This window comes from Rasamsonia emersonii (genome assembly GCF_000968595.1).
Source record: "Rasamsonia emersonii CBS 393.64 chromosome Unknown ctg1118621760644, whole genome shotgun sequence".
NCBI lineage: Eukaryota > Fungi > Ascomycota > Eurotiomycetes > Eurotiales > Trichocomaceae > Rasamsonia > Rasamsonia emersonii.
This window is the reverse complement of record NW_013562842.1, coordinates 1-18028: the sequence shown is the minus strand read 5'-3', so window position 1 is coordinate 18028 and position 18028 is coordinate 1. Positions and strand designations below refer to the sequence as shown.

The 18028-nt window shown below is 49.2% G+C and overlaps 5 protein-coding genes across 5 annotated transcripts; 3 read left to right on the top strand and 2 right to left on the bottom strand.

Moving 5' to 3' along the window:
• Positions 1–560, top strand: T310_8062 (uncharacterized protein; the record flags this gene model as incomplete). The annotated part of the gene is made up of 2 exons (XM_013469158.1): positions 1–182; positions 412–560. Coding segments are annotated over 2 exons (331 nt in total), but the record flags the coding sequence as incomplete, so codon positions are not given.
• Positions 561–5667: 5107 nt separating this feature from the next.
• T310_8061 (D-amino-acid oxidase) lies at positions 5668–6883 on the bottom strand (the record flags this gene model as incomplete). Its single annotated transcript, XM_013469157.1, has 3 exons — positions 5668–5977; positions 6035–6432; positions 6494–6883. The coding sequence occupies 3 exons, from the start codon at positions 6881–6883 to the stop codon at positions 5668–5670; spliced, it is 1098 nt and encodes a 365-aa protein (XP_013324611.1).
• A 431-nt stretch (positions 6884–7314) lies between these two features.
• On the top strand, positions 7315–11537 carry T310_8060 (Sexual differentiation process protein ISP4; the record flags this gene model as incomplete). Its single annotated transcript, XM_013469156.1, has 8 exons — positions 7315–7377; positions 7428–7622; positions 7675–8304; positions 8360–9057; positions 9117–9331; positions 9390–9659; positions 10345–10882; positions 10991–11537. 8 exons carry the CDS (start codon positions 7315–7317, stop codon positions 11535–11537), a joined length of 3156 nt encoding a protein of 1051 aa, XP_013324610.1.
• Positions 11538–14408: 2871 nt separating this feature from the next.
• T310_8059 (DUF1680 domain protein) lies at positions 14409–14627 on the bottom strand (the record flags this gene model as incomplete). The annotated part of the gene is made up of 1 exon (XM_013469155.1): positions 14409–14627. A coding segment is annotated over one exon (219 nt), but the record flags the coding sequence as incomplete, so codon positions are not given.
• Positions 14628–15738: 1111 nt separating this feature from the next.
• Positions 15739–17329, top strand: T310_8058 (General alpha-glucoside permease; the record flags this gene model as incomplete). Its single annotated transcript, XM_013469154.1, has 2 exons — positions 15739–16071; positions 16232–17329. 2 exons carry the CDS (start codon positions 15739–15741, stop codon positions 17327–17329), a joined length of 1431 nt encoding a protein of 476 aa, XP_013324608.1.
• Positions 17330–18028: the final 699 nt, after the last annotated feature.

The window sequence follows — 18028 nt, the reverse complement described above, 5'->3', positions numbered from 1 at the left end:
GCCCTCCAGCACCGATCCTCTCAAGCCCGATCTCGACCATGGCTCTGTGGAACAGGTGGAAGATATAGCCATTGACGATACAGAATATCCCATCTTGCCCCGGGAAACCGCGAAAGAGGCCCTGCCCTTTATCGAAGCAAGTGAAGTGAGGAAAAGGGATGGGAAAAAAGACTCCAGGTTATGTGTGTATTCCATGCCTTTTGTCTGAATACTGAAGTCAGACCTGGTTGTTGACGTATAGCACTGCTCGACTATATCAGGGATCGTGATCGACGACATCGTGTACGACTGCTCGTTATTCGTTCATGAGCACCCTGGAGGGGAGATGCCGATCAGAAGCTTCGCTGGCAAAGAATGTTCTTGTCTGTAAATATGTCACTGTCTTCTATGACTCTCGCTGACTATTTGTAGGGCAATTTCATAAAATACACAATTCGCGGTATTTGAAGGCGTACGCAGAGGCGTTTAGAGTTGGACGGACAAAGGGACTTGAGAATCCGTATAGAGAGCCACAGCCCAAGGTTAACACACCTCTTAGATTTGGTGCAAATGAATGGTAGTATCGATAGCATCTACATAGACACTACTAGCTGTCAATATCACAGAGATAGAATATAGATATATGCCAGAATGGAATGGCAAATGGACGGTGTGTTGATACCCGCCTTGAATCATCTGGTCGGTCATTGATCGGTTACAGACTTCAAAACAGTTGCAACTCTTAAAAGCTGAAGACCGATAACGAGTATGATTGAAAACTACGGAAAATAGTAGCAAAAGGTATTAAGCTGGACTTAAAAACTCAGACAATAACAACGACAGAAAGTCCAGAAATGCCAGCTAAAATGGTGATCCGAAAAGAGAACGCCATTTTCACCTAATGAAGTCTGTGGTGCAAGACGAGCAAATTTTCGTTGTTGTGATGTCAGATGCAAAACGAAAAAAAAAAAGCATTCAAAGAGAACGATTCATATAAAGATATACGGTTGTAACTGATGCCGCTATTCGTTACAATCCGTATCTGATTCGGTCACGTTCTTGATATTGACGCGGAATTCGCTGGCAGCGATCGATCTCGAGAACGGGTTTCAAAGTCCCAGCAAGCCAGCGATAGTGCTCAGGAATTGACTAACTATTTGCAAAGATTGGGCTGCTGACGACGGGCTAGGAGTCGCACTGGTAGACGTGCTGGAGCTGGCCGCTGAAATGGCGCTCAACAGCTCATCCAGAGTAGGAGTCGGAATCGGAGTCGGAGTCGGTGTCGGGACCGGCGTTCCCTTAAAGGACTTGCTCTAATGGCATCATGTGTTAGCCAGGTAAGAAGAAAGGAAAGATGCAATCCCAAATTAAACGCGATTCTCATGTTGAGACTCCTTCCGTCAGAGATTATTAGCACTGATGGCGATGACTTACCCCTGGCAGCGCAGTGACAGAAACAAGTAACATGGCGAAAACGGCAACAAGAAGTGCCGAGAAGAACTTGAATGAGAACATCCTGCTAATTTGCTCCTAGTTTGTTTTTTGGAGACAAATGTCAATACAGTTTTGGGACCAGGCGTTGGAGGACGTCAGTATATGGTGAGGAAATGGCGCTACTTTCACGCGCGTCGACCGGGATCGGGCTGGTGTTTATATCCTCCATGTGTATCCACCTTATTTTAGTTGAAATGTACCAATTTGATTTTAAAAAGTGAGAATCAATGTTATGATATTCTATAGAGTGCGCTGTTGGCATGGAATGTGGACCAACGCCGGTGGTAGGCATCGGTCCAGAACATCATAACTAGCCGAACGATTGATTCTTCACCTGTCAGCGTCGCAGTTTATCAATGGAATGCGCCACGTCCTGTGTCATTTTTTTTTTCACCCCATCCGTTCCGTTCTGTTGGCACAGCTGGATGGCCACCCATAGCAATGGATGGAAAGTCCTCGAAGGTAATCGATAGAATATTCCTGCCAACTTTCAGTCATGCAAGTACAGGTTCTTCAAGCCGAGAGCCGAGCCAGCTGTCATATCTGTCAATGTCACGGTTGAGGCAACACAAATTGGCTCAATCGTATTGGCAGCACTCTCACTCATAAGCTAGAGAAGAGAAGAAAATTACCGAGACGAAATATTCACCATGTTGAAGTGACTCAGTCCTTCCTAATTAGGATGACTTCACGTGAGTAAACCACGTGATAAACCACGTTAAAAGATTTAGGGTGCTTTATCTTTTTAAAAAAAATAAAAATAAAAAATAAAAATAAAAAAAGATGTTTAGTGCATTTTCAGGAATTTTTATGGACTTGGCGATCAAGCAGTTTCCAAAATAAAATGCTGTTGATGTAGACGAGCTCATCCGAAAAGATACCTAGGTAGCAACCTGTAGCACAGTGTGTTAGGGTTAGAGTGCCCGAGGCTGCAAATAGCTGGAGGTGGCCAAAAGTTTCTTGCCGGTGATCTCGACTACGAAAAGGCGTAAAGCTGCTGTTGCGAGGTTTGGTCGATATCCGCATATTGTCGGCAAAAATTGTGGAATACGATGATTTTCTACGAATCAGGACTTGTAGTGACAAGACAGAAAGAAAATGATTCGAGAAGATCAAATCCTAGGGATCGGCAGCTCGACAGGATTCCATCCGGCATTTCGGATATCAGTCTCAAACAACCGCAGCATCTATCAACAAATGGCAAGATGGCCGAGCGGTCCAAGGCGCCAGGTTAAGGTCAAGCCTTAACAGCAACTCGCAAGAGTTCCTGGTCTTCGAAAGGGGGCGTGGGTTCGAATCCCACTCTTGTCATCTGATTCTTTTTTGCGCCGCGATTGTGCGTATCCGTGGAAACTTTTTTTTGAGTGTTGCATGCTTGCCAAGAAACCGGGCTCTCTGATCCAATCATGATCTCTGAGAGGGGGTGTGGGGGTCGAATTTCCGCTCTTGGTATGACTTTTTTGCCTGGCGGCTGTTAGGCGTTGCAGTTTTGAGTTTAGAGTTGCGGGATGGAGTGGGGCGAATTTTGACTAACATCCTGGAACTTACGATCATTGGTGAGATACCAGAACATATACTCTGTATTTACCCCGGAATCGTGACACGTGAACAGCTTATCTAAGCTGTGACATCAGAGCGATGCCAAGCGAGACACCTGCGAGCTGAATCTGATTATCGATTTTTTTTGTTGTATTTTTAAATTTCGCATGTCCTGGTTAATAGTAATGAGGATGCAGTGGAATTGGTCAGGGTTAGAGTGGTGTGTCATTACGCTCAAATATCAGGAACTACTGTCTTATCAGCATGAGTTCGGAGAAGGACCACAATGATACAATTATCAAATGCATTTTACGAAGTAGACGTGAGAGTGAGTTGAGTCGCGTGAATTTGAGATAGACGACAATAGAGAGGCTCCTAGCTCTAAAATCTCCCCAGATCCTGCCTCGAAATCCCATTGTGTCCATTTCAACCTTTCTCTACTCCTTGTTACGCCCTGCAAGGTGTCAAGACGCGTAAACAGTTCGAATTCTATTCTTTCTGGTGCTTTTGACCCTCTTATGATCTGAAAAACCATGTCAGACCCTGGTGGAAAATCGTTTTCAAAACATGGCTCGCCCATTCCTTTCATATTGGTAAGCACTGCCTGGTGGAAGTGCCAATCAAGAAGTTCATCTGGTGGTCTGCTGAGGTTCGATATAAATGAAGTATCAATGTAGGTTCCCGCGACATTATCCATATCCAGGCGGACGCAGATAATCTTGTAGCCGTGCTATAAACAAAATATCAGTCACTATGCTTTTGAAGGAAAATGGTTATATAAATGTCATATATACATTTAGAGAAATGGAGAATGCATAAGTGCCAAAAAGCGCGTGCATGTGGTCTCGAAGGAGAATTCCATTTTGAACGGAGTTAATATTGTCTCCATCCAGCCCTGGAACAGTGATATATTATTGAAGTTCAATTGATTCCAAAGCCCTGAATATGCTAGGGGAAAGATTTGAGCTGTCCAGAAACAATCCAAAACTCCAGATTCGATGTCTGCTTGGTGGTTCTGGACTTTCGTAACGTGTTCCTTTCGAACGTCATAGTCGAGGTGATAAAGAGTGTGAAATGTGCCTTTCCAGGTTTTGGAACGGCCGGGGTCAAGCGGCAGAATGAACTCGATAGGATAGATGTCTGCCCGGATGTTACCACCATGTGCAAGAGCGTTTTGATTGTGCCGATCGGATATTAGGCTCGAGCCTTGAAGTAAAACACGTAGGAGTACGCTCCTGCAAAGAGCAGCACCATCAATCCAATGACCAGAGTGGACGTGACTGTCCAAAACCCTGGGGTTCCAACTGCAATCTTTGATATTATGGCCCCCATTCTAATTCCATAAAAATATTTTTTTTTGAAGGAAAAGAAAACGTCTTTTATCCAAAAAAGTATTTGAACGTAAAAAGTCTTTTTTGGAGGTAAAAAAGGTGTTTTGACATTTGATGTTTAGCTGCATCCGCGATCGCGTTGACGTATATCCTTTATAAAGGCACGACGTTGCGTCGCAGATGACAATTTGGTTGCAGTGCGGGTTAGAGTATCTTCATTCGTAATGTTGATAGTCCTGTCTGAGATAATGTAATAATTTCCGGGCTGCACCGGGTTGTTGTCTCTCGGCACTTGCTGACTGCATTCGTCTCTCAAACACCAAGAATGCGGGGGACAGTCAACAGGGATCGCTGTCATGCCGTAGAGCAGTTGATTCACGACTCTTGTCACTTGAAGGCCTCAAATCTCCACTGGCGTTTCATTTTCGAAAATGCGTACATTTCGATGTGCTGCGCGAGCAAGAAGGCTTGGCCCAGTAGGAGCAGGACTCTCAGGAGGAGATGCCGCAGACGGAGCGGTTAAAGGAGCATGAGGACGCCCAAGATGGTTGGTTGTGGATGAGAGAATGTATACTGCTGAGTTCGACGTCGCCGCACAGGTGGGGGCTCTGCTGGTGGTGGTGGTGATTTATATGCGAGGAGGAGGCATCGACGCTGACAAGGTGAATTGGCCATTGGACGTCGAGTGAAGAAGAGCTGCAACCAATAATCAAGTTATATAACTGACGAAGACAGAGTGTGAATGTTGGTGATAGCTTTGGAGCCGTCCCACGGTAGCCTGTTGCACTACTGGAACCTAGGTACTACCTAGGTAGCTACAGCAGTCTTTCAATGAGGACGCAGTAGCTCTAATTAACAGAACTGTTCTTTCAAGGAATTTCGCTTCCCCAAGTTCAAGTCATGACAACCTCGAACAGGTACCTACTCTACAGGGCAGTAGGGTTGGTTACAGAATGGAGTGTATCCGGAATCAAGCGTATTCCTCCGCTGGCCATGTAGGGAGCACGGATAGATGCTATGAGTGATAATAAGCTTGCTCTTACTATAATAACAATGGTCGATATAATTTTCATCCGTCTACAGATATTGAGGTCAGGGAAGGCAGTTCAAGCGAGATCTCGAACGATCAATCCCAAGCTAGGTAAGAAATTGGAATAGATTGGGGATCGCGCAGCCGGTGTATTATAGTAGCGAGCAGGATATCCGGTGATATACTGGATGTACACCTGTGCTTTATTGCGTAGGGGCAGGGCATCCTATCGCTCGAGGGAAGGGGCATCACATGACATGCCCTCTTCCATGCTCGCTGCGACTTCATCGACAGCTACAAATTAGCCACGCTTTCCTTTTTGCCAACCACGTTTTCGAATTCTGCCCTCTCGACCATCCCCAACAGTGCTTCCGCAACGCCATAGCTGAATGCGTACCCTCCCCCTCCAAATCCATATGCGGAGAGAACAGTCCGCGATCCGATGCGTTGCGAATCCAGGCGGAATCCTCCCTGCCGACTGGGACGAATGCCGATGATGTAGCTGAGGTCGGACTCCTTAGGCTCAGCAGGGATGATTTCTGGCGCAAGACGGTGTGCCCGTCTGATCTCATCCCGGACAATCTCCATGTCGACGTCCGGCGAGCTTGTTTGTCAGCATTTCTCTGTGCCTATATGATTCGTTTGACAGTGATGAACGTACAAATTCTCGCCTTGGTTGACTCCCCCCAGAACCACACCATGGGACATGGGTCTAGGAATTATGTACGTATATTCCTTTCCATTGCGGAAGTACATGGTGTTGTTATTGGGCGTCTTGAAAAAGACATTCTGGCCTCGGTTCGGATAGCATTTTTCATCCCGAACGTCTGTCAGCAACTTGCTGCCCCAACCGCTGGCGTTGATGAAGATGTTGGATTCCGGGAACATGGCGTAAAGCTCCTGAAGAGACGATACTTTATGTCGCACAAACTTGCCACCGAGTTCGGTAATCTTCTTCCCTATCCACGGCAGATGAATCGTGGGGTCCACGACGAGACAGTCATACGCCCATCCGGTGTGGAAATTCGAGGGATACTCCCCTGGCTCCAGGACGCGAAACTGTCAAGTGTAGGTTAGTAAGTACGACTTCTCCGTATGGACGTCCCTACAAGCCACTCACATTGCTCACCACAGACTTTCCCCATATCGCAGAATTCGGAGCCGGAGCCTCCTCCAGATATTCTCGCGCATTGACGATACAAACGCCAGATTCTGGCTCCTCCTTTGCCAGTTTCAGTAAATGCCGATGGCTCACCACCTGCAGGTACTTGTGCTCATCGGTCAAACCGCCAGCTGCATGCCATGCGGCCCCTGCCCATGCCGAGGCGTAGAAAATGCTTTTGTCTCCCGGCAGGTACTCTGCTACAAGAATGACCGAAAAGCCGTTCTGAAGGAGCTGCAGAGCGGCAGCACAACCAATGATTCCAGCTCCTAGAATAATGATCGGGCGCCTGGAAAATGGTGTTCCAGAGCTTTTCGGGGTATTTCCGTTTCGCAGATCTGCAGCCATCGCGCCCCACGCTATATATACACACTCAGAAAAGCGACTGCTTTGACAAAGAAAAAAAAAGCGAGAAAGTGCAATTATCTGGGGAGCTTTGGGAAGAAATACAGACGGACCCGTCGGTATCCCGAGTCGCATAAACTTGTTCCGATATCTATGGGTCCATCTGTTTAGACTACACCGGCGTTTGGTCCGGCGCGATAACGAACCAACTTTACTGAAATGATGCAACAGAGATGAGGGGTAATATTACCAACTTCCCTTTTCAGAAGTTACATGGAGATACCATTGCCTTACTATTGATAACAGACCGACCTGCCCCTACTTCGGCATGATGTGTCCAAAACTGGGTCAAATGACGTTACGCCGGCACTATAAGTACTCATGGCGCCTGGCTGTTTATCTGTTCCTCATTATCTGAGACTTCTGACGGAAGAATGTCTTCCGAGGAGAATATCACTCCTCTGTCGGCAGAAGTTCACCGGCAGAAGGATTCTAAAGTACGTGTCTTTGTTCTGTTTCCAATTGCAGTCTGACTTACCAACCTCAGGAAGCCGGATCCGACGATGTCGTTCAGAATGGCGAGGTGGACGTCATTGACGACAATGGGGCGCGCAAGATTCTGCCATACGAGGCTGATGATTCCCCTTTCCCGGAAGTACGCGCGGTCGTCTCTCCGGTCGATGACCCCTCATTGCCGGTCAATACTGTGCGAATGTGGGTCATCGGTATAATCTTCACTACCGTAAGTTGCTCGTTAATTTTCCCCTGGTCTGTTGGCTGACGGTGTTGATCAGGTCGGCAGCGGATTGAACCAACTGTTCAGTTTGCGCCAGCCCAGTGTCACGATCAGCTCGCTCGTCGCGCAGTTGCTGGCGTATCCTGTCGGCGTCGCCTGGGCCAAGTATGTGCCTCTTGGGATGTTTAATCCCAATAGAGAATTCAACATCAAAGAGCATGCCTTGATCACGATCATGGCAAATGTGTCCTTTGGGTCCGCAGAGGCTACGCAGGTCATTCAGGCGACTATGAAGTTCTACAACCTCGGGCCTCAGGCCGGCTACGGAGTCCTTTTTGTCCTTACAAGCCAGCTCTTTGGATTTGGGCTCGCTGGGCTGTTCTATCGGTGGCTGGTGCTACCTGCGACAATGATCTGGCCTAGCGTTTTGTCAAATGCGGCGCTCCTGACAACCTTGCATTCCCGAGTCAATGCTATCGCCGACGGCTGGACTGTTTCTCGACTCCGCTTCTTCCTGTATATCTTCATTGGAGGATTTGTCTGGTATTTTCTTCCAGGATTTCTGTTCACTGGTCTCAGTACATTCAGCTTCATTTGCTGGATCGTACCGAACAACGTAGTGGTCAATCAGCTGTTCGGGCAGGTGTCTGGCCTGGGAATGTCGATGTTGACGTGTGATTGGAGTCAGGTTGGTTCGGAATTGAAAAGTTTCTTGCTGTGAATTTCTGCTAACAGCCATAAAGATAGTCTATGCCAACCAGAGCCCTCTGTTGACACCGTTCTGGGCGGGACTGAACGTGATGGGAGGTTTTGCCCTGTTCTTCTGGCTGATATGCCCTCTGATATACTATACCAACACCTGGTACTCTGCATACCTCCCGTTAATAAACTCGAACACTTTCGACAATACAGGCAAGGTGTACAACACAAGCCGAATCATGAATGCGGATGGCACGGTGAACGTGGAGGCGTACCGCGAATACTCGCCCATGTTCCTCCCGGCAGCCTATGCTCTGACCTACGGCGTCTCGTTTGCAAACTTGACTGGAATCTTCGTGCACATCGCTCTCTACCACGGAAAGGACCTGTGGCGGATCTGGAAGGGATCGGGGAAGAAAGATATCCATGCCCGCTTGAATGCAGCCTACCGTGACGTGCCATGGTGGTGGTTCGCCAGCGTGACGGTTCTGATGTTGGTAGTGAGCATCGTCATCAACGAAGTCTGGCACACAGACCTTCCGGTGTGGGCAGTGTTCGTGGCTTACATCCTGCCACTGATCTATTTCCTCCCCGTGGGCGTGATAAAGGCCATCAGCAATATCACTTCCAACCAGCTGAATCTCATCACGGAATTCATCGGGGGCTACGCGTTTATGGGGAAGCCTATCGCCAACATGGCATTCAAATTCTACGGCTTTGTTGGCGTATACCAAGGAATAGAGTAAGTTTGTCATTCATGTCATGGGCATTGCTTCAAACGAACTGACTGAACTGCGCCAGGTTTGTCGCAGATATGAAGCTCGCCCACTATCTTCACATTGCACCTCGAACTCTGTTCTTTGCCCAGGGGATCGCAACGGTGGTGGGCGCTCTAGTGCAGGCGGGCGTGACTATATACATCCTTACCAATGTCGACGGGGTGTGCTCGACGAATGCGCCAAACGGCTACACGTGCCCCCACGGTCGTGTCACCTATTCCTCGTCTCTAATCTGGGGTAGGATCCTCGATAGCCATTTTCATCTAAACTGTCCTTCGTCTAACCGGGTCTTCAGGCGCATTGGGTCCGAGTAGAAGTTATTCGCCGGGTCAGCTGTACGGGAATCTCCTCTGGTTCTTCCTCGTTGGTCCAGCCGCGGTTCTCATCACCTATTTCCTGTCGCGACGATGGACGGTCTTTCGGTATGTGTCGTGGCCTGTGATTTTCGGCGGCATGGGTCTTGTTCCTCCGGCTACGGGGGTCAACTTTTCGTCATGGTGGGTCGTTAATGTCATCTTCAACGGTCTGATCAAGCGACGCAAGCCAGCGTGGTGGGCTAAATATAGTAAGTCATATCCATTTTTTAGTTTCTTCGTTCTGTTTCAGAGTTTCTCCATCAGAAGTATAGCAACATTTGCTGATATTCTGCTGCGCAGACTATGTTCTCTCTGCCGCGCTCGACAGCGGAGTGGCCGTCTCGACGCTCATCATCTTCTTCTGCATTGTTCTCCCTGGCGCCACTCTCACGTGGTGGGGGAATACGGTGTATCAGAAAACGGCCGATGGCATGGCCACGCCCTGGAAACAGGTGCCTCAACCACAGGGCTATTTCGGACCTCCGAAAGGGTCCTGGAGTTGAAAGCATAGACCGGAGTTAGTCATAAGACGAATTATACGATTAGGACAGAAATAGATATATTAATATTACATATTCAAGGCAATTCATATTACTAGGAAGGAAGCATAAATATCTTTTCGATCTACGATTGGTAATATTCAAAAGAAAAATCACTAGACTATATCTCCTGGAAATAAGAAGAAGGAAACAAGTCCGGCCTTATAGCTGCAGTCACAAACTGAACCGGAATCGGGGATCATCATCACCCATATTCCCCAAAACGCATTCATCGAGCTGCAGGCGATAATCTCGCCTGCCCTGTGCTCGCTTCTTATTTTCGACCATCAATCCCACAGCTAGAACGGTGGACATCAGACCACAAAAGAGCATCATCGCTAGCGACACGCCATAGCCGACGGAGTATCGAGGAGCCTCCGCTTGCACGAAGATATTGCTGGCGATGATTCCTCCCATATTCCCTACGCCAACCTGGATGGCCAGTCCGATGGCCCTCTTGTAGTGTCCGCCCAGGTTGTTGGCCATCCAGACGATCGCCACCGGCTGGACGATGTAGCAGCCGGCTGTCACGAAGAAGACTGCCATGTAGCGGACATGCGGATCCAGACCGCCATGAGGGGGTCCTTGACACAGCAGGATGACGTATCCGATGCTCGCGAAGACGACGCCAAACATCATGAACCCGTAGCGGTGCTGCAGACGATCCGTCAGCATCGACACGGCCAGCGTGACCACCGACGCGACGACCCAGATGGGGATGCTGTGGACCTGGCTTTGCACGCCCGAGTACCCAAGCGATGCGACGATCGTGGGGACGAAGAGGGAGGTCGCGTAGCCGGACACCGTCACTCCGATATAGACCATGCTGACTACGAGGATCTTCCAGTCTGTCAGGATACGTTTCCACGCAGGGATATCGAGGCGGTCCATTCGTGCGCCACCGCCGATGTCCCGGGAGTGACGGTCCTGCAACGCCGTCTTCTCTTCGACAGACAAGAATCTAGCCTGTTCCGGCCAGTCAGCAATGAGTAGCTTGGCAGGCAGAGAAACTGCAATCGAGAGGAGGCCCTCGATGATGAAAATCCAGCGCCAGCCCGAATACCCGCTAATTTCATTCATATGGAACAAGGCGTATGCGAGGAGACCGCCAAAAGCTCCCGCCACGAGACCAGCGACCCAGAAAAGGGAGAAGCGCTGCTGGAACTCGTGGCGGCGGTAGTACATGGACATGAGATAGGCGCATCCGGGGACAAAGCCGGCCTCGAAGATGCCGAGGAAGAAGCGACAGGCGATGAGGCCGCCGTTGGACTTGACGAAGCCTTGACACATGCAGGCGACGCATACAAAAGCAATGTAATTGTCAAAAAATATCTTGGGGGTCAGTCTGTGCAACTTACCCCACAAAAACGTCAAACCGCTAATCCAGGTCGACGGGGCAATTTGCCTGAGGATGATATTGCTTGGAATATCCAGCAGGATGTACGGGACGAAGAAGATCTGCAAGGCGATATTGAGGGCATTGCCTTGGAGATGCAGCTCGTTGACGATGCCCAGGACGGCGACGTTGCCCAGGTTGATGCGGTCTAGAAGCCAAACGCGAAGATGATCCACAGGGGCGCCATCAGATGGAAATCGATCTTGCGGAGAAGTCGCTTCTCCAGAGCGGAGTTTGCATGTGAATGGGTTCGCTCTGGGTCATTTTGGTCTGTACTAAGCACTTGTTCGGGGGGTTTCTCTGATGGTTCGAGAGTCATGATGCAGAGGAAAGGAATAGTTGATACACAAGTATTTTTCAACAAAAAAAAAGGAATCTGACAAAGTCAGCGAGATACCAGGTATCTGTAAATAATGTCCAAGCAGCAATAGAAACTGCGTTGGCGCTTAATATATATGAACCTTAGATAAGGCTAGCAGGTCGACTGCTCGCCCTGTCTAGACCATGGAAATTGACCTGCTGCAACATTCTACTTGTACGCTGCCTGCCAAGATATTGCTGGTTGCCAGCATGCAATGCAACGCTGTTCGTCAATCGAATCGAAGTCACTAGCGGCTATTACTTCCACGCGAAGTGGCTAATGGGGAGAGAGATGGCGGGCAGGGGAGTGAGCTAGTTCTGGGGTAATTAATTGATGAATAGTTCTTGTTCTCGCATTAACAATCCTTGTTATGCCATCACTGGTTTTATCTATCTAGAAAAGAAATATGCTGGCTTTAAGGCAAAAAGAAGATAATTAATGTCTTTAACTCATTAGTAAGTGCTAGTATGTGTATTCACTTAGCCTAAACAAAGGAAACCCTCTCCAATTTTGCAAAAAGCCAAATTCATGCCTATTCTGATCACTTTTACTTTTAGTCATTTCACCGGGTTGCTATTCTGCATCTTAGCAAAAGGAAGAAAACGGGAAAAAAAAAAGATTCCGGTGTCATAGGACCTGCAGGGAAACTTCTCTCAGTATTATCTTCTCTCCGTTCAGACTTAAATTTCTTTTTTTTTTGTTAAAAAATTATCATTTCAGACAATAACTACAGAAGAGAGAGCTGGCAACTTTCCATAAAGCTAGTTCTATCTTTTAACGATCTACGTTGAATTGAACGTGAACCATAAGGAAATTTAATTGAAGCTAACGATAACTAATCCAGTGATTTAAGTACCATAAGCGATAAAGTCAAAAAAATATGTCTTGACTAGAGCTTGATATTGATACCGAGTGAGGTAATAGCATGAGTTACAGCAATTAATTAAATGCTGTGTTGTTGTTGTATGACAGTAAAGACTGCTATCAGCACATTACAAACGCTTTACCCACACGCGCATCCCTCCGCGTCCACCACGGTTCATGCGCAGAAAGAAAGGCACAAAAGTCAACTCCTTGGTCTCGTCGCCGTACTTCCACGGTTCAGAGCCATACAGGGACGACCATGGGGTATTGACAAGCTCCTTTCCTGGGGCCGTAATAGGGATGACATTGTCGACCGAAGCAATCTTTACAGCAGGGCCCTCCCTGATGGGCCTATCATCCACCAGGGCGATATTGTCGACGTCGACATCGTTATTGTCCACGTCCTCGATGCAGTACACCAGCGGCCCGCGCATGATGCAGATCTCGTCCTTGTTCGTCTTTGGATTGGTGTAGACCTTGCGCGCTTGCAGGGGGAACCGTAGCGAGATGGTTGTATCCTTCAATGAGGAAAAATAGAGATAGCCATCGCGAAGTTCGCCGTCTTTGACAGAGCAGTCGTATCTTCCGGCTGTCCATCCCGGAATACGGAGTGCCAGGTTGACAGGCTTCGACCCTTGAATTGCGATTTCGACCTCTCCCGACCAGGGCATATCCGTCTTTTGCGAGATGACAACATCTGTATTCGGCACCGCAAATTGGCTCTCGATCCAGAGGTGAATCGCAACCGTGTCCTCTTTGAAGGAATAAATCAGAGAACCAAGCAATCCAAGCAGCTTGGCAATGTTTGGCGGACAGCAGGCAACGTCAAACCAGGAACTGCGCTCCTTGGGACGACCGGTATACGTTCTCATTGGGTTTTGGTAGTAGAACGACTGGCCGTCGAGGCTGACCGCCCCCAAGAACCCATTGTAGAGCGTCACCTCCATAACGTCGGCGTACTCGCTCTTCAGGCTCAGTCTCAACAGCCTTGAGCACCATATGACCAGAGCAAAGGACGCGCAGGTTTCGGCGTAGCAGCCATTGCCCTCCTCTGTGTCAGCCAGGAAGTATTGCGGTCCAAAGCCCTCCCACTGTCTGATCGCTCCAAGACCGCCGGTGACATAGAGCTTTGTATCGATCGTGTCTCTCGACAGACGGTCCACGGCCGTCTGCACCTGTTGATCGCCCGTGAAACGGACGTAGTCGGTTGCGGCGGTGGTAAAGTACATCGCGCGAACCGCATGGCCCTTGATTTCCGACTGATTGAGGAGAGGCTCATGGGCCTGTTGATAGGTATAATCTCGCGGATGTTCGTAGCACGATCTCGTGTCTGTGTACGGATCGACTCCTCGCGCGCGTGCTTCATGGTCGTAGAAAATCTCTCCGTTTTCATCCTTCCGTCCGCGCTCGAGAATAAAGTACTTGGCTAGTTTTAAGAGTATAGGCTCCCCAGTTAGCTCGTACAGCCGGAGAAGACCGATTTCTATCTCCTGATGGCCCGGATAACCGCGCTTCTTGCCCTTCTCGGGCCCAAAGAGGGAGTCGACATGGCGAACCACCTTCATGACAGGATCGAGCAATCTTCCGCTGTGCGTCAATGCCTCGTACGCCACGCATGCTTCGATCAGGTGGCCGAGGCAGTACATCTCGTGCATGTCGCGGAGATTGGTCCATCGCTGGGCGATGCCATGCACGGTATAGTACGAATTAATGTAGCCGTCTGGATGCTGAGCAGCACGGATCATGTCCACAGCCTCCTCGACGTCGGCGCGGAGCCGGTCATCATCACGGATCATAAGTAGCACGCTGCCTCGATGGTCTTGTAGATATCCGAGTCCCAGAAGGGATGCGGCTTGACGTTGTGGCCAGGCGGCCATGTCAGGCAGTACCAATGACCCAGCGCCTTCTGACTGTTGATCAGGGCGGGGATGATCCTCTCGCGTGCGCAGGCGAGAATGGGTGACCAGAAAGAGGACGATATCGTAACATTGCGGAGGGGGGTCTGTTCAAACGCCATCATGAATGATGCTTGCAATGCGGGGAGGCAATCAGGAATTGTCCGATTGTGATATCATGCTATAAATAAATGTCTTATTGGTATCGCTTGCAGTTGCATCGATCAGCTGAACTCCGATGTTGGAATTAGCCGATAAATTCCTAGGAAGCTTGTCATGCGAGATTGCAGCAAATGATATCGCTGCCATGTGATAGCTGTTGCTAGACGCTTCAGCCGTAGAATAGAGACGCAACTTTGAAAGAAGGCAGGCTTGTAAATTTGAAAGAAATTCCATCTACCTAGTACTGTTAGAGAGAGTATATATAGTATTAGTTATCCACCAAGAATCGGAGGCCATAACCCAAAAACGACAAAGAGCTATTATACCTGGGCACGGGTTCGTTGGAAGCAAGGATCATGAGTCGGTTAATTATCCCATACGCGAGTTCAACAAAGAGATAAACAGCATCGATGACCTATCGACATAATGATAACCCATGTGCTCGATTGACTCTTCGTATTTGATCCTCTCTTCGGTTAAAAAGAAACCACCTTGGTATCAGTACTCAGGTCAGTAGCGAGCCTGTTTAGGGTAATTTCATTCAACTCCGTTTGTCCTGTTAAGGAAACTTTCCTCAAACGATAGTAGCAGGAATCTGCCCTAAAATGATAGCAAATGCGGAGTAGACGCAGTTCTGTGCCTAGCGACTGGTTAACCCCAGATCATTCTGCTGCGCCGGCGGTGACTTGGCACCAGCTTTGTATCGGTACACAGTACTACTCCAGAATAAGTCTGGAGGTACCTCGAGTCGTGCGGTATGTACAGTACAGTACATGTGACGGTGTGTATTTGAGTCTTAGTTGGTTTCTTAGTGAACGATGTGGTATGCTTTTGTTCAGGCAATGTTACTAGCGTCATATGCATTTGACAGTACATAGGTATATATATTTATCTACAAACAGCGATGTTTTCCTGTGGTCCAAATGTGTCGCCATTTCTTTTCAAGTATCAGTTCGATTCCTGTTCTTCAGACAAAGCGCCTTACACTTATCAAACTGTCAACTTGGGATAACGGACAAGCTCTCCCACTTAATCAGATCCAGTAGTCACCGCGTGACTAAATCAGCTGCAATGGAGAAAGATTCCAATACAGTCCATCTGGAAAAGCCCCCCTTGGATACATACGACAAGAACTGGGCACATGTCACCTCGGCCGGCCGCGAGGCCACCGCTCGCGAGCACGAGCTGAGCGTCGCGCAGGCGGTGAGAATGTACTACAAAGCGGTCATCTGGTCGATCATGATATCCATGGTGATCATCATGGAAGGCTACGAAATCGTCCTGATCGGGTCGCTGTTCGGACAGCCGGCCTTCCAGAAGAAATACGGCAAACCGGCCCCCGACACGCCCACTGGCTACCAGGTTCCTGCTTCGTGGCAGGCTGGTCTCACGGCAGCGTCCAATGTAGGGGCCTTCATTGGCTCCCTTCTAAACGGCTGGTTGAACGATAAGCTCGGGTATCGAAAAGTCTTGATGGGTCTCTTGTCTGGCTATCTGCGGCCGTCTTCTTGCTTTTCTTTGCGCCGTCCATTCAGGTTTTGCTTGCAGGTGAGGTCTTGATCAGCATCCCGTGGGGAGCGTTCGCTACGACGGCTCCGGCATATGCCTCCGAGGTCTGTCCGCTTACGCTGCGCGGCCATCTGACCATCTATGTCGACCTCTTCTGGGCAATCGGCCAGCTGATCGCGGCTGGAGTTCTGGAGGGCGTATCCGGCATGACGACCGAGTGGGCGTACAAGATTCCTTTTGCGGTTCAGTGGGTATGGCCTCTTCCTCTTGCCATAATGATTTGGCTGGCACCAGAGTCTCCGTGGTGGCTCGTCCGTTCTGGGGATCTGGAGCAAGCAGAGCGTTCATCAAGAGACTGTCGTCGGATTCCAACGACAATGCCAGACAGACGGTCGCGATGATGGTCCATACTGTCCAGACGGAGCTCGAAATGGAGTCCGGTGCGAGTTACTTCGACTGCTTCCGAGGAACTGACCTGCGTCGGACCGAGATTGCATGCACGACGTTTGCGGCGCAATGTCTGTGTGAGCAGCTGGGTGGGAATCCGACCTACTTCTTCGAACAAGCCGGAGTAGCGACCTCGCAGTCATTCAAGATGACGGTCGGCAGTCTGGGCCTTGCCTGTGTGGGCGTCTTCGTGTCGTTATGGCTGATTGGTTTTGTTGGACGGCGAATGCTGTATGTCGCCGGTCTGGGGGCCCTATCCGTTCTTCAGATCATCGTAGGCATCGTGTCTGCCTGCTCGAGCTCGATAGCAAGCAACTTTGCCCAGGCTGGACTCATTATGTTCTGGCTCTTCGTTTTCTACATCACCCTGGGGCCTATCTGTTTCCCGATCATCTCCGAGATCTCGTCGACCAGGCTGCGGGCGAAGACGGTCTGTCTGGCAAGAAACAGCTATTATATCGCCTCCAATGTGGCTGGGATCATCACGCCTTACATGCTCAACCCGACTTCAGGGGATCTGAAAGGCAAAACAGCCTTTTTCTGGGGAGGCTCTGCAGCATTGTACTTCCTCTGGGCGTATTTTCGCCTGCCCGAAACGAAGGACCGGACCTACGAGGAACTGGACCTTCTGTTCTCATGGAAAGTGCCTGCTCGCAAGTTTGCTGGACACGATGTGGATGCATACGATTGCACTCGTGAGAGTTGACGTTTAGAATCCGTTCCACTAAGCAGGAATAATGGCAACTCGTGAACACAATGTCATAGTACTCTTCACAAGATTCTCAAGACCACTCAGGCCGCTGTATGATACTTGATAATGTTGAGGATAAACCTACTGTCGGAGGAAGATAAGGCGATTATCTGATTATCTAATCTGACATGACGTCAGGCTAGGACAGTCCGGCTGTTTGCTTTGTTTGTCCTCTCCTATCGTTCGACCATCATTGTTTGGCTGCATCAGGATCTCCTTGCACTGGTCTCGTCGATAATCACAGCAACTGCTGCCAGAGATCCTGCTCTTCTGCTATAGAGGAGAGATTGAAATCCAAAAATGGGCCTAGTGAGTGCGCCAACACTACATAGTGAAAGAAGTTTGTTTTGTTTTGACAGCACAGTCAGCGTAAAGAGAGCAGTCCTCCGAGAGAGGGCAGACGGGAAAGCAAAAGGCTCAAGGGCCAAGCGGCTGAGAGTATGGCCTCCTTTCCTTTTCCTGTTTGTCTCTGCATGTGTGTATGTTCTTACCTAACAGTGCACAGTTATACCCTTGCCGCGGAGAGATGAGAAGGCGGCCGCCAAGAACCAGAACTACCAGCGGCTCTCGAAGAAGCAGCTGATCGAGCAGCTGGGCTTTGAGTCGGAGGATGACTGGCGCGCATGGTTGCAGTCGGATTTGTTCAAGCCGCAC